Below are 24,216 nucleotides of genomic sequence, written 5' to 3' on the forward strand. Positions count from 1 at the left end.
TTGGAGGCTGCTCGTGGTCTCTCACTCAAGGCTGGTAGGGAGCCCCGGTCCGCGTCCTGGAGGGATGGCACGCTGAGTCCTGGGCCTGTGGCTGGCAGGGCTGTCGGCAACCACAGTAGCTGAGAGGCAGCACAAGGGCTCTTTCTGAGGAGCAGGAGATCCTGGCACGGGCCCCACGGGAGTGTCTGGGCCGTCCTGCCTGTGGCCTCTTCTCCCAGCCACAGCACCAATGACTCCATGAGCACGGCTCAGAGCTGGCCCTCTCCTGCTTTGGAGCTGCGCTGACTGGGTGTGTGGTGGATCGGAGACCGCCCTGAGTGTTCCTCCTCCCTTTTGTACAGCCTGGGTGGAAAGGACGGGCCTGGTGCACTTCCTGTGGGAGGGAGGACATGGGGCCCTCTTCGCTCTGGCCTGGGCAGTGTGGTTTCCAAATGATTTATCCTCTCATCATCCTGCCGTTCTGTGCTCCATGGCATTGGGATCTCATCAGGAAGGGGATTATTGTCCATTTTTGGATTTTTAAATGTAATTTTCAGGAAATGACATTGGATTTAACTCCAGAATAGAACTAGCCTTGGTGGAACTGCTTTTGTAGTCGACAGTTAGGCTACTCACACCTCACACTCTGCACACAGGTGGGTTCAGAGCCCGCACTTTGGAGTTAAGTAGCGTTTTTGCCCTTGGCCAAGTTAACGTCTGATCTTTGGTTTCCTCAGTGAGGAAAGTGGGAACCGCCACACCGTGTCTGGGTTCAGCGGGATCGTGTGTGTCCAGCAGCGGTTGTGCAGTGCCTGGCGTGAGTGGTGGGTGCACGCCGGCCCCGCCGTGTGCACCTTCTGTGACGACCATAAGTCAGGGTCTGTTGGGTGTTTATTAGCAGTGCAGAACGTGCAGCCCTCATAACTTCTCCTAGAAACGAAGCCTGTGGTAACCCCTCCACCTCAGGGTCAGAGCTTTTGGTGTTTTGAGTCAGTATTTTTGGCATGTCTTGTTTTCACAGGTTTCTCTGCTGCTTTAGTTTTTTTCTTGAGGGCCTGGAGGTAGACACAGTAATGAAGGTAAGGAATGCGGATGGAGCCGCAGTTCCCTGCCAGTGTTCTGTGCGAGTGCTGGGAGGCCTCAGTGAAGTTAGGTTGCGGTGCTGGTTGGCCTGATGGGCGGCTAGACACTCCACATTTTTCCCTTACATCTGGGCATTCTGTGGCTACAACAGATGGGAAAACTGGACTAGCCGGAAGCTGAATTTTACATTTTGATCTGAAGAGCTGTTTGGTACTCAGCACTATCCAGAGTGTGAAAGCAGCATTAGTAGGTTGTCTCTTCACGTTTTAGTTACAGCAGTGCCAATGCTCTTTGCATTTTCCAGTGGCCCGTCTTGTCAACTCTTCGTTGTTTTTTAAGCAAATTCAAGGATTCGGTCAAAGAAGAACCAATAGCTGCAAATTGTAAATCCTGTGAAATTGTCTTTGGGTTCGGGCCTGAGAGGCCGGTTCAGGAACGTGCCCTGTGTAAAGTGGGGACTGTGTCTAAGATGAGGTAGTGATGATTCTGGAGGGCGATGCTGTCCATTCCAGCTCTTTTTAGTCTGCCTGAATTGCATCAGGTTTTAGAAAACAGTTTCCGGTTTTCTTCTTTATTTGTACTAGGCTTCTGAAATACCTGAAATTCTGCCATGAAGTCAGCCGTCCTTGGGAGTCTGTGTGGCACAGGTGTCTGGTTTCGGGGAAATCACAGCTGCCATCTGCGTGCCCACCCCTTGCCATCCATGTACAGCCAGCAGACGGCTCTGTGAGCATGGGGTAGTGGCTCTGACCTCATAGAAGAGGAAACTGAGGCCCAGAGAGGGGCTGTGCCATCCATTGCCGGGAAGCGGCAGAGCTGGGGCTGCTGTGCTGGGAGCTTGTTTGCGCACTGTTGTGCCTGGTGGCTTGGTGAGGCGGCCGCTGTCTGCCATCAGCATAACTCTAAGAGGAGCCCCACAGCCAAGAGCCAGGTGTGTGGGAAATGCTTTCTATGAGATACTGGCTACGTTTGTGATTCCGTTTACATGTCGTTTTGGGTCTAAAACAACACGCTGTCCCAAAACAAGCCATGGACTGTGAGGACTGAGAGCAAGCAGCTTGGGCATGTCAAGACTGTGGGAAGGACAGGAGGAGCTGGAGTGGGGAAGATACCAGGCAAACCCCCCCCCCCGCCACTCCCCACCAAAGAAGCCACATTGCTGTGAGGATGTGACAACTTCTGGTCCTCGTGTCGCCATCCTCTTGCAGACAAGCAAACCTCTGGTGACTTGGTAAAGCCATGCAGCTGGGATGGTCCCACCAGTAGGGAGCTCGACGCTGTCCCTAGAGGAAAGATTAGAAATGGTCATAGCTAAACTTAGCTCTGGATAAGCTGCCTGTAGAAGGAAATGGAGAAGAATTTGGAGAGTGGAGGTTGGGAAGGCTTAAAGGGACAGTGACAGGTCAGTCCTGCTTTAGGGATATGTGTGGAAAGTCTTCACAGGCTCTTGTGCAGTGCTCGTCAGGGACGCCCTGATGTGACATGGTGCCATAGCTGTCTTAGGTCTTTGGAAGACAAGGTCTTTGACTGTGCCCAGAAGGAAGTGAAACCACGGTGTTGATTTGACGGGAGGAAGGGCCTGTGTGGTTCTCAGGTGCTTCCCATTGCGTCCAGGAAAGACTGCTGACATTGATTGCTTTGATCTCCTGGGTGATTGGCAATGAGCCAGCTCAGATCCTCTGACTTGGTGTCCCCCTGGGGTACTGGTAAGGCATTCTATTGAGTCGAGCCTGTGCAGAACACAGCAGGTTGTGAACCTCGGGAGGCAGCACTGCTGGGAGGTGAGGCTGAGCAGCCCCTGCTGGTGTGTGTCCTCCTGCCTGGACACTGCATGCGTTGGGTATGTCTCACTCTCCACTCCTTCCCCAGGCAGAGGCGGGCGATGGGAAGAAAGCACGTCCATCACAGGGGGCTATCTTTGTCCACACACCCAACCTGTACATTGCCAACAGAGGCCTTTGAGCTCTTGACCTTTAGTTCCTCAACCTTGGCATCCTAGTGTTTTTATATTTTAAAAAAATACTTTTAAAACTGAGTGTTCCTGTCATTTTTATGCATGCGTTTGTGGTCATGTGGCAAAGCCACTGGTGGCTTCCAGCCCACACAGCCTGCTTGGCAGGAGCGGGTGGCAGAAAGCAGGGAGCAGAGCCCTTTTCAAAGGACCTCAACTGGCCGTGGGGCTCTGAGAGAGGGGCAGACAATCTCATTGGACGGCATCTGTGCCCACTGCAGGAACTGTCTGGAGGGAGTGGCCCAGCCCTAAGGACTGTTTTTTTCGTGCCCTTCACTCCGTGTTTTTTCTCTCTTGCTCTTTTTTTGTTTTGTTTTGTTTTGTTTTGTTTGAAACGCCATCTAGCTCTGTCGCCCAGACTGGAGTGCAGTGGCAAGAACTTGGCTCACTGCAAGCTCCGCCGCCCGGGTTCACACCATTCTCCTGCCTCAGCCTCCCGAGTAACTGGGACTACAGTAACTACTACCACGTCCGGCTAAGCTTTGTATTTTTAGTAGAGACAGGGTTTCACCATGTTAGCCAGGATGGTCTCGATCTCCTGACCTCATGATCCACCTGCCTTGGCCTCCCAAAGTGCTGGGATTACAGGTGTGGGTCACTGCACCCGGCCTCTTTTGCTCTTTTTAAAATTCTGAAGTATATACGTCTCTCTCCTATCCCGTATGACTACAGAAGAGGGTCTGAAAAAATAGGCACAGCATGAAACAGCATGAACAAACACCTCTGAACCTGCCACTCAGATGAAAAACATCAACGGTAATTCATAAACCCCGTGTGACGCCACCCCAGCGTCACCACTGTTCTGATATTTGGCTAATTATTCCTTTCCTTTTACTTGTCTTTTTACCACCTATTCCTAAACAGTAGTAACTTACCACTTGGGCATGTTATTTAACCACTTTGTCTCACTCTTACCATCTGTCACGTGGACAGAACAGTAATAACACACCGCAAGTGTTGTGAGAGTGAAGGTGATATGGGGGAGGCCCTTAGAACAGTGCAGACACATAGGAAGCACAAGGTAGGTGTGAGTTCTTACAGCTAACACTGTGTTTCCTTTTGCCTGTGTTTTAACTTCATGTAAATAAGGACAGTATAACCATTTTATGACTTATTTCTTCAGCGTTATATTTTGAGATCCATCATGGGTTTTTTAATTTGTGTTTTTGTTTGTTTGTTTGTTTTTTGAGACAGAGTCTTACTCCGTGGCCCAGGGTCAAGTGCAATGGCGCGATCTCAGCTCACTGCAACCTCTGCCTCCTGGGTTCAAGTGATTCTCCTGCCTCAGCCTCCCAAGTAGCTGGGATTACAGGCGCTCGCCACCACACCCAGCTAATTTTTGTATTTTTCGTAGAGACGGGGTTTCATCATATTAGCCAGGCTGGTCTCAAACTCCTGACCTCAGGTGATCCACCTTGACCTCCCAAAGTACTGGGATTACAGGCATGAGCCACCACACCCGGCCGAGACCCATCGTGTTGGTACCTGCAGTGATAACCCCCTCATATCCATTCTTCTGTGGTGTTCTACTAGATGAGTAAAGTACACTTGATTATCCACTGAAGGAGAGGTGGGCACTGGTCGCTTCCAGCCTAGGGCTGTGACCCTGCCGTGAGGGGCACACTGCTACACAGGCACCAACCTCTCTAGCACAGGGGTTCTTCCAGGTATGCTGTGGGGGCCCCTGAGACTCTTTCAAGGGTTCCGCCACTTTCCTTGAAAGGCTCCCCTGATGGCCGGGCGCGGTGGCTCACGCCTGTAATCCCAGCACTTTGGGAGGCCGAGGCGGGCAGATCACAAGGTCAGGAGATCGAGACCATCCTGACTAACACAGTGAAACCCCAGCTCTGCTAAAAATACAAAAAATTAGCCGGGCATCGTGGCAGGCGCCTGTAGTTCCAGCTACTCGGGAGGCTGAGGCAAGAGAATGGTGTAAACCCGGGAGGCAGAGGTTGCAGTGAGCCGAGATCGTGCCACTGCACTCCGGCCTGGGCGACAGAGCAAGACTCCCTCTCAAAAAAAAAAAAAGAGAAAAAAGAAAAGAAAGGCTCCCCTGATTAGATCAGGCCCACCAAGATCACCTCCCTTTGGCTTAGCTGAAAGTCGCCCAAGCACAGCAGAGACTTTCCATCACACTCCAGCTTCCTCCCATGCTACAGGGGAAGAAATTGCACAGGGTGTGTGTCATTGAGGCTCATCTTAGAATCCTGACCTCACAGAACACATGAACTGCTGAGACAGTATCTGCCCTTCACACCCTCTTTCACGTGCAAGCCTGCAGTGGAGCTTTTCAGAGGCCACACGACGTATGAGGATGTCATCACTCAGATGGCGAACAAGATAAGGGTTTGCAGAGCCTTGTTTTCTTAAAGGGCTAGGATTACAGTGTGAGCCACTGTGCCCGGCCCTAAAGCCTTGTTTTCTTAAGTGCTCCGTGTTTTCATTTCTCATGCTGTAAGCATCGATAGTTTGGGAGATGCTGAGTTTTGGGGTTTTTGTCTTTGTTTAAGAAAGGGTAGTAAAAATAGAGGGGCTTTCCGTAAAGAGTCTGAAGCAACAGCTGCTGACTCATCCCGTTGGTTTTGAGTTAGGGAGTGACTCATCCCCAACCAAGAGGTTTTCCAGACATTTATTAGGTCTGTAGAGCTTGTGTTCTGTGTTAACCAGGGAGCTCCATTTGTAGGGAGAGGGAAGAATCATTCCTTATTATTGCTATTCTGATGTGGGGACAGTGAACAGGAATCAGAGAACCACGAAGCTATTAAAGGAAAAAATATTTCAGCTGCCATTTAAAAAGTCAGGTTTGAAAAAACACACGTCTTCATTGACTCAGCAAACGTTCAGTACGTACTAAGTGCAAGAGGTCCCTGGGGCTGAGGATGTGCAGGGAAGATGACATTTTCCTTTATGCTTCATGGTTATTTTGCCCTAAGAAATACTAAAGGTTTTCTGTTGCTGGATGAAAAGATTGCCACCAATTAGCAACTTAAAACGGCACAGATGTAATGATCTCCCAGCGTGCATGGGTCAGGAGCCTGGGCATCCATAGTTCCCCACGTGCTCTGCTTGGGACCTCGCCGCTGGAGGCTCGTGCACCTGGCCATGTTCTCATCTAAGGCTTGTCATCCTTTTTCAAGCTCACTGGTACTGGCAGAGTTCATTTCCTTGCAGTCATCTGACTGATGTCCCATTTTCTTGCTAGCTGCCAGCCAGGGCCACTGGCAGCTCCTAGGGGTGCCCTCACTTCCTTGCCACATGGCCCCTCTTCACAGCATGGCTGTGTGCTTCCAGGTCAGCAGGAGAGCACCTCTTTTTAAAGGCCCACCTGATTAGATCGGGTCTGCCAAGATCACCTCCTTTTTCCCCACTTTGGGACAGAGTATCACTCTGTTGCCCAGACTGGAGTGCCACTGGCAGAGTCACAGTTCACTGCAGCCTCAAACTCCCCAGCTCAAGAGAACCTTCCACTTCAGCCTCCTGAGTAGCCGGGACTACAGGCATGTGCCGCCACACCCAGCTACTTTTAAAATTTTTAATAGAGATGAGGTCTTACTGTGTTACACAGACTGACCTCAAATTCCTGGGCTCAAGGGTTCCTCCCACCTTGACATGAACCACCACATCTGGCCCAAGAGCACCTCCTCTTTGACTGAAAGCACCCAATCCCAAAAGTGATGTGCCGTCATATTCCCAGGTCCCTTCCACACTCCAGGGAAAGACGGGGCGTGTGTCATTGAAGCTCATCTTAGAATTCTGACAGCACAGAAATCTTTTCCTAACCCAAGATCACAAAGATCCTCTCCTATAGTTTTTTTTGTTTGTTTGAGACAGGGTCTCACTCAGGCTGTAGTGCAGTGGCACGATCATGGCTCACTGCAGCCTCAACCTCCTGGGCTCAAGAGATCTTCCTGCCTTAGCCTCCTGAGTAGTTGGGACTATAGGCATGTGCCACCACACGTGGCTAATCTTTAAAAATGTTTTGTAGAGATGAGGTCTCACTATGTTGCCCAGGCTGGTCTCGAACTTGTAGGATTATAAATGTGAGCCACCATACCTGACATCCTATGTTTTTTAAAGTCTAGTTTTAGTGATCCGGTTTGAATTAGATTTATATAGGAGATGGTTAGAGTCAATGTCCTTTTTTTTACTTTTTGATCCTCCAAATGAGAGATTTTTTTTTTTTAAGTTCTGTGCATATCACCAGTTTTTCCAGCACCATTTGGTGAAAACCTTTCCTTTCCTCATTTGAGTTACCTTGTCAATTTTTTAAAAAATCAATTGGCCATATATGTGTGGGCCTGTTTCTGGACTCTCATTTCTATTCAGTTGATCCATATGTCTTTTCTTTTGCCGATGCTAAATCCTATCACTTTCCAGAAAGTTGAAATTGGGTATTATAAAAACTTTGTTCTTCTTTCATAAAATGGTTTGTTCTGTGGTGTTGTGAAGAGATAAACTTTAAAATGAGCTTGTTGATTTCTAGCAAAACAAAATGCCTGCTGGGATTTGTATTGGGATTGGGATTGAATCTCGATCGATTCGGGGAGCATAAACAACAATGTGGAATCTTCCAGTTCATGAATAGGACATAACCCTCCAATTATTTAAGTTTCAAATTTTTTGCCCAAGTGTTCTGCAGTTTTCAGTAATTTTTCACATTAAAAAAAAAATTCCTGTTTTAGCGAATGCAGTAAGGCAAGAAAAGGAAAGACAAGGTAGACATATCGGAGAAAAAGAAATGTGACTGTTCCTGCTGGCAGATGGCATAGAAAATCCCAAGGAATCAAAAGTCATAGACTAATGAGTCAGTTTAGCAAGGCCACAGGATACAAGATCCATATACAAAATATAAATTTTACTTCTATAGACTAACAATGACCAATGGACACATGGAAACAGAAATTTAAGATGCAATACCATTAACAGTCATTTTAAAAGTGAAATACTGTGGTGTAAATTTAACACAGCATCTAGAGGACTTGTTTGATAAGAAGCACAAAACACTCAAGAAATGAGATCTAAACAAATGGAGGGACGTGCTGTGTTCATGGAAAACTCAACGCTGTCAAGATGTCTGTTCTCCCCTGATTGATACACACATTTGCCACAATTCCTGTGAAAATCTCAGCAAGATCTTTTGTAGACATAGATGTGATTATTCTAAAATGTATCTGGAAGGGCACTGGAATGGCCAAAAATGTTTGAAAAAGAATAAAGTGGGAGTGGCCACTCTCCCTGATGCCAAGGCCTGTTGTCTGCCTGCAGTGCTCAGGCCTGGGTGGTGCTGGCGCAGGGAGAGACATGAGGTCACTGGACAGACCCGTGGGTCGCTCCCCACCAGCATGCCCGACTGATTGCAACCAAGGACAGAAGCAGCTCAGTGAAGGAGGTCACCCTTTCAACAAAGGGCGCTGGAGTAACTGTCTCTATAGGGAAGAAAAGGTGAACCTTGACCTATATCTCTTACACAAAATTAATTTAAACTGCGTTACAGATTTCAGTGTAAAGCACAGAACTCTAAAACTTGAGAGAAGATCACAGCAGAAACTCCTTGGGGCCTAGAACTTGGTGAAGAATTCTTAGACATGACACCCTAGTGATCTGTTGTTGTGTTTTGTTTTTTTTTGTTTTGTTTTTTTTGAGATGGAGTCTTGCTCTGTCGCCCAGGCTGGAGTGCAATGGCCGGACGTCAGCTCACTGCAAGCTCCGCCTCCCAGGTTTACGCCATTCTCCTGCCTCAGCCTCCTGAATAGCTGGGACTACAGGCGCCAGCCACCTTGCCCGGCTAGTTTTTTGTATTTTTTAGTAGAGACAGGGTTTCACCGTGTTAGCCAGGATGGTCTTGATGTCCCGACCTTGTGATCCACCCATCTCGGCCTCCCAAAGTGCTGGGATTACAGGCTTGAGCCACTGCGCCCAGCCTAATCTGTTAAAAGAAATCCAGTTTTGAGAAAAGGTCATTTTTGTTTCATCAAAATTTGAAATGTTTGCTCTGCAAAAGTTCTCCTTTTGAGACAGGGTCTCACTCTGTTGCTCAGACTGGAGTGTAGTGGTGTGATCATAGCTCACTGCAGCCTCAGTCTCCTGGGCTCAAGCAGTCTTCTTGCCCCAGCCTCCCCTAATAGCTGGGACTACAGGAACGCAGCACCATACCCGGCTAATTTTCTTTCTTTTTTTAAGTAGGAAAGAAGTCTCACTGTGTTGCCCAGATTGGTTTTGAACCTAACCTCAAGGGATCTTCCTGCCCTGGCCTCCCAAAGTGCTGGGATTACAGGGGTGAGCCACCGCGCCCTGCCCAGATCCTCTTAATAAGAGGATAAAAAGACAAGCTACAGCCTGGGAGAAAAGTATTTGCCAACTGCTTATCTGACACAGGACTCATTATCTAGAAAATAGAACTCTCAAAACAATACTCAACAGTCTGAAAACAAGCAGAAAATAAGCAAAAGATATGAAGTGATTTCACCAAAGAGGACATGCTGATGGCACATAAGCACGAGAAGACATCCAGCCTCTCCAGCCATTGAGTCACTGCCGATCAAGGGAGGCGCAGACTCAGACTGCCGGGAGATAACACTACATACCTATTAGAACAGATACAATAGAAAATAGTGAAAATAACAAACACGGGTGAGGATACTGAGAAACTGGGTCTCATTCATCACTGGTGGGGAGGTAAAAGGGTACAACCATTCTGGAAGAGAGTTTGGCAGTTTCTTTAAAAAAAAAACTTAAACATACGCTTATACAACCCAGCAGTCACACTCCTGGGCATTTGCCGTAGAGAAATGAAACTCACATCCACACCACACCTGTACGTGAGTGTTCACAGAGCTGTATGTGTAATGGCTAAAATACAGAAACAGCCAAAATGTCGCTAGATTGATAAATGGTTAAATAAACTGCGGCACGTTCAGACCATGGAATTCTACCAGCAGTAAAAAGGAGCAAGCTACCGACACATGCAACAGTGTGAGCAGATCCCAAGGGCATTATGTTGAGTGAAGAAAAGCCAGCTTCCAAAGCCCACATGCTGCCAGGCGCAAGGGCTCACACCTGTAATCCCAGCACTTTGGGAGGCCAAAGCAGGAGGATGACTTGAGCCCAGGAGTTTAAGACCAGCCTGGGCAACATAGCAAGATCCCATCTCTACAAATAAAATTAGCCACGCGTGGTGGCGTGCACCTGTAGTCCCAGCTACTTGGGAGGCTGAGGCAGGAGGATCATTTAAGCCTGGGAGGAGAGTTTGCAGTGAGCCATGATCATGCCACTGCATTCCATCCTGGGCAACACAGTGAGACTCTGTCTTTAAAAAAAAAAAAAGCCACATGCCGTATGGTTTCACTTTAAGTACACTCTAGAAAAGGCAAAACTATAGGAACAGAAAACAGATCAGTGACTCTACATTCTAGAGAGGGAAGTCAGATTCGTGGTTGCCAAGGGGTTAGGGATGGTGGAAGGAGGATGGCCGTGACTCTAAATTGGTAACACGAGGGAGACCGTTCTGGTGGGACAGCTCTGTCTCTTGATTGCAGTGGTGGTTACACAAATCTAGACGGGTGACAAAGTGCATGGAGCCGCACACATTGTACCAATGTCAGTTCCCTGGTTCTGATATTGTATTAGAAGTACAAAAGATGTAACCACTGGGAAAAGTGCATCACAGGTCCACCGATACCTCTCTATGCAATCTTTGCAACTTCCTGTGTATCTATAATTATTTCAAGATGAAAAGTTATGGCAAAAAAATTCCATGTTTCTTAGTACTATTAAAAATGGAATTGCTGTTAAAATGTTTATATTCCATTGGTTTATTGGCAGTATGTAAAAAAAAAATACTTGATTTTTGTACATTAATCTTGTATCTTGTGAATGTGCTAAACTCACTGATTCTGTTGCTACCCTTTTTATAGCTTCCTTCGGATTTTATGTTTGAACAGTTAGGCAATCTGCAGATTGTTTTATTTCTTGCTTTCCAGTCCCTGTGTCTTTTATTTGTTTCATTTGTTCGCTTGCTTGCTGTCTTGCTTTTTGCTGTTAGTCTTTCTAACTTAGCGTTGACCAGAAGCAGAAGTGGCATCCTTGCCTTATACCCAGTGTTAGGGTGAAAGTATTCAGTATTCCACCATGGCTTAGGATGTCAGTTGCAGGGTTTTCATAGACGCCCTTTATCAAACTGAGGAAGTTCCTTTCTGTTTGTAGTCTGGTGAGAGACGCTTTTTTTTAAAGCCCTGAACATGTGTTGAATTTTTTCATGGTTTTTTTTTTTTTTTTTTTTTCTGCATCTATTGAAACATTCATATTTTTTTCCCTTATTTTGTTAAAATAGTGTCTATCTTCTAATGACATTTTTTACGTAGTTAGGTTTAAATTCCTAAAGTTTTGTTAAAGATATTGTGTCTGTTTTCAAGGGAGGGTTGGTCTGTAATTTTTCTTTTTTGGTAATCTTGTCAGTGTGGGTACCAGGATGATGCTGGCCTCAAAAAGGAGTTGGAAATTACTTCTTCCTCTTTGATTTTCTGAAAAAGTTCACGTTAGTTAGTGTTTTTTCTTTAGGTGTTTGATAGAATTCACCAGTGAAGCCATCTGGTCCTGGAGTTTTCCTTTGGGGAAGTTTTGTTGTTGTTGTTGTTTTAGAACAAATTCAGTTTTTTAAAGGCTATTCAAATTTTCCATTTCATACAGTATCCGTTTTGGGAAATTAAATTTTTTAAAGCAATTTGTCCGTTTCATCTAAGATGTCCGATCTGTTAGCATAAAGTTGTTTGGAACATTCTCTTAATACCTGTCAATGTTTGAAGGAGCTGTAGTATAACTTTTTCATTCCTGATACTGGAGATTTGTTTTTTCTTTTTCTTAATTCCCTTAGGAGGTTATCAATTCTGTTGACATTTTTAAAGAACCAACATTTGGCCTTGTTGTGTATCTGTTGCAAAATTCATTTTCCATTTCATCGTTATCTCATCTTTGTTACTTTCTTTCTCCTAATTACCTTGGGTTTAAAGAGCTGTTCATTAAGCTCTTGGAGGTAGTACCTTTTGGTCAGTGAATTTTGATCATTTTTTCTCTTCTATAAGATTTTTGTTTTTTTCTTTGAAACAGGGTTTTGCTCTGTTCCCTGTACTGGATTGCAGTGGTACGGTCTTGGCTCACTGCAGCCTCGGCCTCCTGGGTTCAAGTGATCCTCCCACCTCAGCTCCCCCTGCTGGGACTACAGGCGTGTGCCAACATACTCGGCTAATTTTTGTTTGTTTTTTTTTTTTTTTGAGGAGACAGGGTTTTGCCATGTTGCCCAGGTCTTGAACTCCTGACCTCAAGCAATCCACCTGCCTCGGCCTCCTAAAGTACTGGGGTTACAAGTGTGTGCCCCCATGCCCAGCCCTAATTAATATAAGCATGTAAAGCAACCGATTTCTCTCCTAAGTGCTGTAGCAGCCACATCTCAAGATAAAAGTGTTGACACTTTAACATTGTCTTTAAGTTCAAATACTTTCTGATTTACTTTGTGAATTCTTCTTGATTTTGGCATGTCTGGGTACCGCTCCTGGAGTGTGCGTATCTCTTGCTTCTGTTCCCATCTGTCCACCTTTCCATTCGCACCCTCGTATTCATCAGTTATTTCAGCTCCCAAGCTGGTAACTCTAAAACCTTCGCCATATCCTAACTGGTTCTGAGGCCTCACTTTGTACTCACACTGTGTGTGTCTGTTAACCTGCCCGTTCAGTAGTCCCTCTTGCTCTTCACGTTGTGTGTGTGTATCTGTTAACATGCCTGTCCAATAGTCCCCCTTGTCCGTGGCTTCAGTTTCCATGGTTTCAGTTACCCGCAGTTAACTGTGATCCAGAAGCAGATGAATGCAGTACAGTGAGACACTTTGAGAGACCACATTCACATAACTTTATTACAGTGTATTGTTTCTTGTTATAATTGTTCTGTTTTATTATTATTAACCTTACTCTGCCTAACTAATTAAACTTCATCATTGGTACATGTGTAAAGGGAAAAACAATACAGATAGGGTTGAGTATTATTCAAGGCTTCAGGCATCCACTGAGGTCACAGAATGTGTCCCCTGAGGATAAGGAGGGGACTCCAGTATTTTTTCTTAAAAGCCAGGCATAATGTGTCAGTTGCAGGCTGTGGCATCGCCTTCTCTTCCCGGTAAACTGTGATTGTCTGCGTTTGCCTATCTGCCTCTCCGGTTTGGGGGCAGCAGTGTGTCCTGTGATCTCAGCTTTCTGATGGGTCTAAGCAGAGCTGTGATTTTCAGTTTATTCTTCTTGCCGGTGTTGCTGCTGTGAGGATGGGAGTGACAACTTCCAGGCCCTTTACATGTCAGACCAGAGAGTCTGACTTCTTTGGCCTGTGGATTATTCAGAAGTGTGTGGTATAGTATCCTTGCTATGAGTTCATATTTATCATATTTGGAATTGGTGGAGCTTCTTGAAATCTGTAAATTTATGTCTTTCACCAGATTTGGAAAGCTTTCTGCTTCCAAAAACATTCTCTGCCCCACTCTCTTTTTTCTCTCCTGTGAGATTCCAACTACTTGTGTATTAGGCCCTTAGATATTGTCGCAAAGATGCCTGCGTATCATTCTTTATCTTTTTCCTCTTTTTGAGATTGGATCATTGGATCATCTATATTTACCTAATTTCATTGGTCACTAATGCTTTCCTCTCTCATTCCCAGTCTGTTATTAAGTTCGTCCAGTAAATTTTTAAATTTCAGATGTCGTATATTTTAGTTCTAAAATTTCCACTTGTTTTCCCACTATGTTTTCTGTGTATCTGATAAGATTTTCTATACCTTTATTCAACATGAGCATTTTTAACCTAATTGGGCCTAATTATAATAGCTGCTTTCACGTCTGTGTCGAGTCCTCCCACTATCTGGGTTATCTGAGTTGATAACTTCTGATTGTTTTTGCCCCTGATGATGAACACCTTCCATATGTTGAATAATTTCATTATATCCTGGGCATTATGAATGTCGTTTTAAGACTCTAAATCATGGTCTGTTCATCCATCTAATGTTGATATTTTTGCTTTATCAGACACTTGCTGAGACCCAGACTGCCATCTTGGTCATGCCTGTGCTGCTGGTTGCTCAGATCACAGCAGAGACCACTTTCAATTTGCCCCATATGTATGGTTCAGGTGCCAGCCGGGCTCTTGGGCAGAGTTTATGCACAGAACTTGAGGTCTCCCTCACTGACTGTCTTCTTTCTGGAGTTCCCACCTTACCCCCGGCAGTCCTGGTTGCCCCAGCTCTGTCCTCTTGTTCTAGCCAAAAAGATGGTAGGCTTTCCGTCTGAATGTTACTGTTGCCACACACCACCATGCCTGTGGCTCACAGCTGATGTGACTGTGCACCTGGAAAACTCAGAAGAACCTACGGGTCTATTATTAGAAAGAGTACAGAGCTTAGCAGAGTGACTAGGCACAAGCCAGTGTACAAAAATCAATTGTATTTCTATTCACTAGCAACAAAAGATTAGAAAATGGAAAATGTTTAAAGATACCATTTAAGAAGCACCATAAAAGATTGCATACCTAAGAATAAATCTAAGGAAAGATGTGAAGCACCTGTGTACAGAAAATTTATAAGCATTACCAAGAGGAATTAAAGGCCTCATTCAAAATCAAAACTCTGCAGGTGTTTTGGGGGACAGGGAGGATAGGAAATGACAACTGACTTTAGAACTAATATGGAAATGCCAAGGGCCAGCAAGACTCAGTGCTTTCTTCACTTTGAGCACCAAGTGAGGGAGGACAGAGGTGAATCACAGCCCCTGGAAAACGATGGCATCTGTGAGACCACATGGACAGCGACGAGATACACAGGAGGGGGACTCTTGTTGACAGCAGAATGTCACCTACAGACCGGCAAGCGTGGAGTGGCGCTGATTGGAAAATCATCTCGAAACTGTCATGTTAAACACTGGAGACAGCGCAAAAACCCCAAGGGCCATGGGAGGCAGCTCTCTTCTTCAAAAATCTCAGTGTGGGCTGGGCACAGTGGCTCATGCTTGTAATCCCAGCACTTTGGGAGGCTGAGGCGGGCAGATCACTTAAGTTCAAGACCAGTCTGGCCAAAATGGCAAAACCTTGTCTCTACTAAAAATACAAAACTTAGTTGGGTATGGTTGTGCACCTCTGTAGTCCCAGCTACTTGGGTGGCTGAGGCAGGAGAATGTCTTGAACCCGGGAGGCAGAGGTTGCAGTGAGCTGAGATTGCGCTACTGCACCCTAGCCTGGGCGACAAGGTGAGACTCCCATCTCAAAAAAATAAAAAAAATAAAAAATTCAGTGTTTCAGATTAAATGAAGCTAAAGAGGCATGTACATGTAAGTAATATACTAAATTCTGTGCTGGAGGAGGAAAATGGTCTAATAATGCTATATCTGTACATATTAGATAAACCTCGCTGTCTAATACGTGGTACTTATGAGACAGCCATCCTGGATGAATCCTCTCATCCTCGCGGCGTTCTCCTGAAGCAGTGCCTGAAATTGCCGTGGTTGTAGAAGCAGGTGTCCTCATTCTTTGGACATACCCTCTGAAGTTGTTAGGGGTAAACAACTTGCTCTCAAATGATGACGGATTTTAAGAAGTCTGTGTAATGAAAGGGAGTGAACGAAGGATAAAGCAAATGAGAGAAGACGTGAATCTGGAGATGAGGTGAATCTGGAGAAAGACTGGATGGGCTCTTTGTACTATTCTTGTGACTTTTCACACATACCTCTATCCTAGCCCCAAAGAGGCTTGGAATTTGGGTTCTGGCTACTAAAAGGCTGGAATTCTGCTGTGAATTTCCCCAAAACGTAGAAGGGTAACAGGCAGCCCAACTGTGACATGCTTGGAGCCTCACATGCTGGGCTTTAGGGATTCTCTGGTGCAAGCCTCTAGAAATTGGTGAGCTCCCCCCACGCCCAGCCCTGTTATTTAGGTTTTGGGGTTTGTTTAGAGACAGTGTCTCACTGTGTTGCCCAGGCCTGAGTGCAGTAGCGCAGTCATGGCTCACTGCATCCTCAACCTCCTGGGCTCAAGTGATCCTCCCACCTCAGCTTCCCAAGTAGCTGAGACCACAGGTGTGCACACCATCACACCTAGCCTAGGTGCTTTTTTTCTAGAGGCAAGGGAATATCTTAAAACATGCTGTGAGATTTCTTTCTAGCTCACTTTTCTATGATGATCCCTGAGGCAAGGGAATATCTTAAAACATGCTGTGAGATTTCTTTCTAGCTCACTTTTCTATGATGATCCCTGTGATACAAAGGAAGAATCTAAATCTGTAGTTTTAAGGGCTGAATCTGTAATTTGAACTACTAGACATCTTATGAAACTGTTGAAGAATGAGCCCAACAGACACTCATAAAGCCACTGCCCAGTATTAACATGTTGTTTATGTTTCACCATCTTTGCCTCTGACAGATGAAAACCTACAAGTTCATAATCATATTTATCAGCTCAAGCTGCCATAACCAAATACTCTGGGTGGCTTAAACAACAGAAATTAATTTTCTCACTGCTCTGGAGATTGGAAATGGGGATCCGGGTGGCAGCACCATCAGGTTCTTGTGAGGGAGGGCAGTCTTCCTCGCTTGCAGACAGCCGGCTTCTCACTGTGTCCTCACACGGGGAGGGAGAGCTCTCTGGTCTCTTCTTAGGAAGACAGTGTCATATCATGAGGTCCCCATCCTCAGTCACCTCCCAAAGGCCCCATCTCCAAACAGCATCACTTCAGGTGGGGCTTCCACACAGGAATTCTGGGAACATACAAACATGCAGTCTATAATGATAATGATCTAAGTAGAAACTCCTCGAAAAGATCACCAGGAAATGCCAGAAAAGCCAGAAAAGATCACACTGGGGTGCCGCTTCACAGCTAGTAGGATGGCTACCGCTTTTAAAACTCAGAAAACAGCAGGTGTTGGCAAGGATGTGGATAAATTGGAAACTTTGTACGTGGCCCATGGGCATGTAAACTTGTGCAGCCACCGTGGAGAACAGCTTGGTGGTCTTCAGAAAGTTAAGCACAGAATTACCAAAGGACGGCCGGGCATGGTGACTCACACCTGTAATTCCAGCACTTTGGGAGGTCAAGGCAGGCGGATCCCTGGAGGTCAGGAGTTCGAGACCAGCCTGGCCAGCATGGTGAAACCCCATCTCTACTAAAAATACAAAATTCAGCCAGGCTTGGTGGTGCACGCCCCTAATCCCAGCTACTCGGGAGGCTGAGGCAGGAGAATGGCTTGAACCAGAGGCAGAGGTTACAGTGAGCTGAGGTTGCGCCACTGCACTCCAGATCGGGGCGAGACTCAATCTTAAAATAAAAAAAGAATTACCATAGGATGCCACAATTTCACTCCTAGGTGTATACTCGAGAAATGAAAACATGTTCAAGCAAAAACTTCCACACAGCTGTGTGTAGCACTGTTCACAACGGCCAAAAACTGGAAACAGGCAAAATGTTCATCAACTGACAAATGGAAAAAAAAAACATACCCATACAGTGGCATATATATATATATACACACACACACACATTTGCCATAAAATGGAATGTTGCAGCGGCCCGTGCTACAGCGTGGGCGAGCCTCAGAAATGCCGCACCAAGTAAAAGAACCAGACGCAAAGGGCTGCGTGCTGTGTGATCACACTCCAGTGAGAGTTCCAGAACAGGCAAATCCATGGTGACAGCAGAGTCGTGTTGTCAGGGACTGAGCCGGGGCAGTGGAAGTGGCAGCTGATAGGCTGCGGAATTGGTGAAGGTAGTAAATGCCATTGAATGGTTCATGTCAAAGTGGTGAATTTTCTATTATGTAGATCTTACCTAATGAAAAAATAACGGAAGAACCCAGGCAAGGGGGCTGGTGCTTTAGGGGCCCGGCGTGGCGCCCCCACAGCAGCACCCCTGCACACACCAAGGACACGCCCCGCAGAGCCTTGAGCTTACAATTGTAGAGGCTGCTCCAGGGCCAAGGACCCCGTGCAGCCCTTCCTGGGGTCTCACTGCTGTGACCGAGGGGTGGCTGTTTGCCAAGCTTGGAGACAAGGTGTCCACAGGCACAGCCACGAGGCCACACACAGGGCAAGGGGGCCAAAGTGTGGCCAGGGTCAGGGGCCAGCTCCTCTGTACTTCCACATTCTGGCAAAAAAAAAAAAACTGGAGGAGGCCAGAATTCTAGGTTCTGCCTCTAACCTTGGTATCCTGTTAGGTTCATTTGCTTTAATTTGGGTTCAGTTTTGAGGGGTTGGTTTTTTATTTAATTTTTTTTTTAATTATGGAAGATGTTAGCATGGTTCCAAAGTCAAACATACTCAGAGAGGTCTGCTCCTGTCTCTGTCCCATCCCCCATTCCCTCCCTCCCTAGAAGTCATTTTCATCTGCTGCTGGTGTATCCACATTTCCAAATATAAGCAAGTAGACTACGAGTTTTAGTCTCCCGCCATTTCTTACATAAAAGGAAGATACTCTGCATTGTTTTGTGCCTTGTGCTTTTCCTTTGGCAGTGGGTATCGGAAACCTCCTTCCAGCCACGGAGCTTTTCTCCTTCGCCGATGCACAGCCCCCGACTGCATGGAGATCACATTTTATTCAACCAGCTTCTCTTACTAGACATTTGCTGCAGTGACAGCCTTGTGCCAGCATCACTTTGTATTTCTGCCAGTGAATCTTTAACCTAATTTTTTGTTGTTGTTGTTAAGATGGAGCCTCACTCTGTTGCCCAGGCTGGAGTGCCGTGGTGCGGTCTTAGCTCACTGTAACCCCTGCCTCCCAGGTTCAAGCGATTTTCTAGCCTCAGCCTCCTGAGTAGCTGGGATTTCAGGCACACACCACCACACCTGGCTAATTTTTGTATTTTTAGTACAGACAGGGTTTCACCATGTTGGCCAGGCATATCTCGAACTCGTCACCTCAAGTAATTGCCTCGGCCTCCCAACATGCTGAGATTACTGTGAGCCACCACACCTGGCCCTCTTACCTAATGTTTGGGGATGATAAATTAGCAACAGACACTTCATAGGTACCCACGTTAAGACTTGAAAAGCTTCATTTTTATAATGTATGTGAAGGTGGTGCTTTCTCTCTTTTCCAGAATGCTTTCACAGCGGTGATATCATTTAATCTCACGCCACCCCTGTGAGATGTCATAGGCATTCACTGAGCAAAGCCTGAGTTCAAAATGAGGATTTCTTTTGGGGAACTAGATAATATTTTTTAAAGTATTTTGAAAGATTCTCTGTTGTTTGGTTAGCATCTCCATTCAGTGGAAATTTAATGCTAACTGTAATATTTAGGTGTTAAGTAATGAAGTTGAAAACCTGGCCTTTGGAGTAATTTGCTGTTGTTTTTCATATACAGCAATTTTAAAATTTGTCTTCCTATTTTGTTACATTGAAGTGAGTGAACTAGATTTTGGAATCATCTGGCTCACCACTGACAAGCCCTGTTTTCAGTCACAGTGTGAATGACCCCATTTTAGGATTTTATAGTTAGCCTCACTAAGTGCAGAAACTGTAAGACAGGGCCGGGCACAGTGGCTCACGCCTGTAATCCTAGCACTCTGGGAAGCCGAGGCAAGTGGATCACCTGAGGTCAGGAGTTCAAGACCAGCCTGGTCAACCTGGTGAAACCCTGTCTCTAGTAAAAATACAAAAGTTAGCCGGGTGTGGTAGTGCACGCCTGTAGTCCCAACTACTCGGTAGGCTAAGGCAGGAGAATTGCTTGAACCCAGGAGGCAGAGGTTGCAGTGAGCCCCAAGATCATGCCATTGCACTCCAGCCTGGGCAACAGGGCAAGACTCCATCTCAAAAAAAAAAAAAAAAAAAAAAAAAGTGAGACAGCTCCTGAATGGGCAGATCGGGTTTAAAACTAAAAGGCTCTGTGGCCAGGAGCTGGACGTTGGTGTTTGTTTTCCTTGTAACCACTCTCTGGTTCTTGATCTCTCCCTACCTCGACCCTTACATCTCAGACCAATCCACGGTTACCTTTGTTCCCTCTTGCTCCCCATGGGACCCACACGTGGGCTGTCTTTCATGCACACCCTGTCAGCCTGTGACATTGACAGGCAGAAACGGAACCAAGCATGTGGGTAGAAAGGCTCCAGTTAGGAGCAGAGGACACGAGGGAACCAGAGTCAACCCCTCATGTACTGATCTCGAGGGTCTGGTCCTGTACAGGGTTGAAAGATTTGAGACTCTTTTCCTGTGGTCTTAAGTTAGCTGAAGGAAGCGCGTGAGGACAGCAGAGGTCTGTGAAGGGGCAGCTCGCTGTGTACAGAGACAGAGGTGACAGGCGAGGCCGCTGTAGGGCCTGCGCTGACGGAGCTCTGGGCAGCAGCGAACCCAGCGTGCGTCGTTCTCCTGCCGGAGGTGTGGGTGACAGGTGCTTCCAGAAACTGCTGAAGGCTGCAGGGCTCTACAGAAAGGTGGTCCCCTCATGGGCGTGTGTTGGCCTAGGTCCTGCCCAGCGTCACGATGTCATATCTGCCCGACTGTGCCCAGCACAGGTGCACAGGCCCCACATCAACCTGCTGCTGCTGCTTGAAACAGACAACCCCTGTTTCACCGCCCACCAGCCCCTGCTCAGGTTCATCCCTTTTGCTGCTCATGAGAGGACAGGCACATTCCTGGGACAGTTGAGGCAGGGGACAGGCCCCTGTCAGGTGTGTGCTCAGTGTCCTCTGGGCCTGTGAGAGGACAGGCACATTCCTGCGACAGTTGAGGCAGGGGACAGGCCTCTGTCAGGTGTGTCCTCAGTGGCCTCTGGCCCCAGCCTAATGAAATTCATTTTGTTTAATACGCAAGTTCAAACGTGTGTTAATCTTGAGCAATGTAGGTTTTTCACACCAAGGAGAGTCCTGAAAGCCCACTTTGGATCCACTCGTGTTTCTAGATCTTGTGACTGCAGCAGCCGTCGAGAGGACTCTGGGCTCGTCTTGGCAGGCACAGTGCCTCTTTATAAACCCGCCAAGCAGTTAATTTCACGTGGACCGCTCAGTTTCTGCCACATACTTTTTCTCTGAAGAAATGACTGGATTCTCCTAGTGTTGAAAGTGCTTGGGATTGTCAACCTGGCCCTTTTAATGAGCTGCTGCTGTGAGACTTGAGTCCGTCACAAACGATCATCCCATGGGCTGCGCCCCATCAGCGGGTACGTCGTCCAGTCTCTGCTGGTGAACCGCAGTGCACCAAACCTCAGACACAGCAAGAGTGCAGATGTGAGGGACCGCATTCTGGATCGCACAGGGTTGCTCTGTGTCCCCTTCTTCCCTCCCCTTCAGCCCCCATTAGAGAGCTTGTGGCACAGTCCCTGGCACCTTACAGTTCAGTGGCAGCTTTCCCACGGACCCCCTGGGCTGTTTCTCGAGGTGAGGCCATCCTGACATGAAACTAGATTTGACTCCTCCGCCAACTGTGCAAGATGACCGAGAGTCACAGATAAGCTACGTCCATTCCAAGTAGTGAAACAAATGCTGTGATGAGTTAAATGGGCCATCCTATTCAGTCATTGTAGAGAAAGCAGCAGGGAAGTTGTTTGCATATGAGCATTTGCCATGTCGTAAAGTGCAGTTTGGGGACTGATTTCAGACTCGAGGAGTGTTTAGATTCACACCGAGGGAAACGTCCTTCCTGTTTCCTGCTTCCCTTCTAGCTCATCCTGATTGTGTCCTCTGTGGCGCTTTTCCCCTCGCGTCCATACTATCTGGGTGGAACACGTGGCATCCAGGGTTTTGTGTCCTGTGGTGATAAGAGCACTGCCCAGGGCATCTGTGCCACTGTGACTCCGTGCCTGACCCAGCTAGAACCCTGCAGGAGAACTGTGTCTGCTTCCTTCATGCCTGGTGCCACCACCTGCCTAAACACAGGCAAGGGTGGCTCAGGCTGTGAACTGCTGCCACTCCCAGCTCCCTGAGGGAGCCAGCGGCCACAGGAGAGGGAGGAACCGTATCTTGATGCTTCTTGGGCGTGCATGGCACCTTCTGAGGCCCGGGTGAGGGCGAGAGAGCAGGAGGAGGCAGGGAAGAAAGGCGCTGAGGAAGGAATGTGTTGTAAATCAGGTGAGTGAGTGCACCCAGCACCTTCTCCCAGCTGCTTCCTGTCGGGACGAGGGAGGAGGTACGATGTGCAGAGGAGCAGGGGGACTTGGCCACAGGAAGGCAGCCGCCCCACCGGCCTCATGCTGGCTCCCCACATCGCAGGGACTTGGTGAGGAAGGCAGAGAGTGGGCCCAAGAGGTCAGTCGTGCCAGGCGCCTGAGGTGCCTTCACCCCAGCACTCCCGATGCCGTCCTTGCTGCAGAGCTGGGCCTCTGCCTGCGGCTCTGGAGAGCTGTGGTCACGAGGTGCCCGTGCTCACCCCGTCCTGCCGCAGAGGAGGTGGCGGTATGCTCGCTCAACACAGGCAGCGCTGGGATGGGGAGGCGCATGTGTTTCTCTCCCCTCAAACAAAACACTCGCTTTGGAAACATCCGGAGGCCTTCGTTCTAAAGTGGGAATGTGGGCTTCTCCCTGAAAGAGCTTCCTGTCTGCTTTCTCCCCTCAGTCCGTCTGGGACAGAGGAGGAAGAGCTAGACTGAGCAGGTGCTGGCCACCTTTCTCCATCCCTTACAACGTCACGAGCTTCGGCACCCTCACGTAGTCCGTTCTGATGGCCTTCTCTCCTTAAAATTCTCCTGCGTCAGCTCACCACACGTGTATGACCTTGCCGCTGTACACTTCCCTGAGACTGCAGAAAGTGACTACTCTTCCACAAGCCCTGATGTCAGGGCAGCCTGGAAGCCTAGACCCCGCCTGCTGGTGTCTGTCTTTAGAGCAGGGTTCAAAGTGGAATCTTTTAGAAAGTGGTGTAATTGGTTTTGAACATGCTACCTTTGAAGGGACTCGGTGCGTCCCTGTTCGTGTGCAGGCTGCTCTGTGGTCGGCGGTTACGCTCTCCTGGCTCCTCCCGTGCCCGGTGTGTGCCACGCGTTTGGCGGCTCAGCGCTTCCTGATACGGGGTCCTGGGTGATTCCGCAGGGCCCTTCTTGCTGTGGAACACGTCTCAGATTATATCGATGATTGGTCCAGGCAGGAGAAGACTGGCCGTCATTCCGCCACAACCATCCAAATGGAAGATTCCCCTGTGTTGGCTACTGTAAATCAGGTCATACAAATGTGGGAAGGAATAATGGACTCTTTCTAGAAACGGGAAGATATTTTGCCAGATGCTCCTTCTCGTCAAAATCTTCCATTTTTAAGGACAATGTCTTGGGTCCCTTGGGCCATCTTCGTCAGAAGCAGACTGTACCCAGGAGCTGAAATCGGAAATCCTATTCTGGCCTGTCGTTTGCTGGCTGCATGGCCAGGAGTGGGCCAGCCTTCATGTCTGGAAAGAGAGTCCCGCGTCAGAGGGGCTGGCATCCCACCACACGCCGAAACCCAGCAGGGAAAATGGAAAAACAGCCAGAATTTGAATCTTGGGTTTGGAGCTAAAGAACCTGCATTAACATTTTTCTTTAATGGTAGTTTTTTTATTTTAGAAAACACACGGACACTCTTCACCTTTTTCCTTTGCTTTCCCATTCGCACAGAGGCGAAATACCACTGCTCTTACCCTGTTCGGTTCTTGTATTTGCCACATCAGGATTCCTCAATCCAGACTGAGCTCTGAATATTCTTCCTTCCTGACAGGGGGAATCAGTGAAGTACTTCCTGGACAACTTGGACCGGATCGGCCAGCTGGTGAGTAAGCACGTCTGCCCGAGGAAGCTGGGCTCTGGGGTTAGAAAACACGTGTCCAGAGACCAAAACAGTCCACGTGGTAAGGGCTTTGGCGGGACTGACAGGCTGAGCTTATTCTGTCACGTTACCACGAATGGTACTGTAATGGCATGCTCTCACGTAGATCTGGGCTCCGTCTCGGGCGGGGGAGGAAATTGCCTTTGCCCAGATCACCATAAAGGAGATAGAGGAGTTGTTGAGTGAAAGGAGGACTTCCTTTAACTTGATCTCACGGAAAATTCAAACATATTCAAAAACAAATAGTCTAATGGAACCCCAGGCGCGGCAGTTATCACTGATTACCAGTCTTGTTTCAGCAGCCCTCTCCCTGTCTCCAGGAACAAATGCAAAGAATATTTTAGGGTGTACCTCA

The 24,216-nt window shown here is 47.4% G+C and overlaps 1 protein-coding gene across 1 annotated transcript in view; it reads left to right on the forward strand.

Moving 5' to 3' along the window:
* The first annotated feature begins 229 nt into the window (after nucleotides 1-229).
* The window catches only part of GNA12 (G protein subunit alpha 12), a 28,919-nt gene continuing 4,932 nt past the window's right edge, over nucleotides 230-24,216 (forward strand). The window contains 4 exon segments of the mRNA XM_026447229.2: nucleotides 230-408; nucleotides 410-503; nucleotides 1,575-1,583; nucleotides 23,754-23,804. Coding sequence (XP_026303014.1) covers nucleotides 230-408; nucleotides 410-503; nucleotides 1,575-1,583; nucleotides 23,754-23,804 — 333 coding nt within the window.

The sequence above is a fragment of the Piliocolobus tephrosceles genome, chromosome 8, assembly GCF_002776525.5.
Source record: "Piliocolobus tephrosceles isolate RC106 chromosome 8, ASM277652v3, whole genome shotgun sequence".
NCBI classification, from domain to species: Eukaryota; Metazoa; Chordata; class Mammalia; order Primates; family Cercopithecidae; genus Piliocolobus; species Piliocolobus tephrosceles.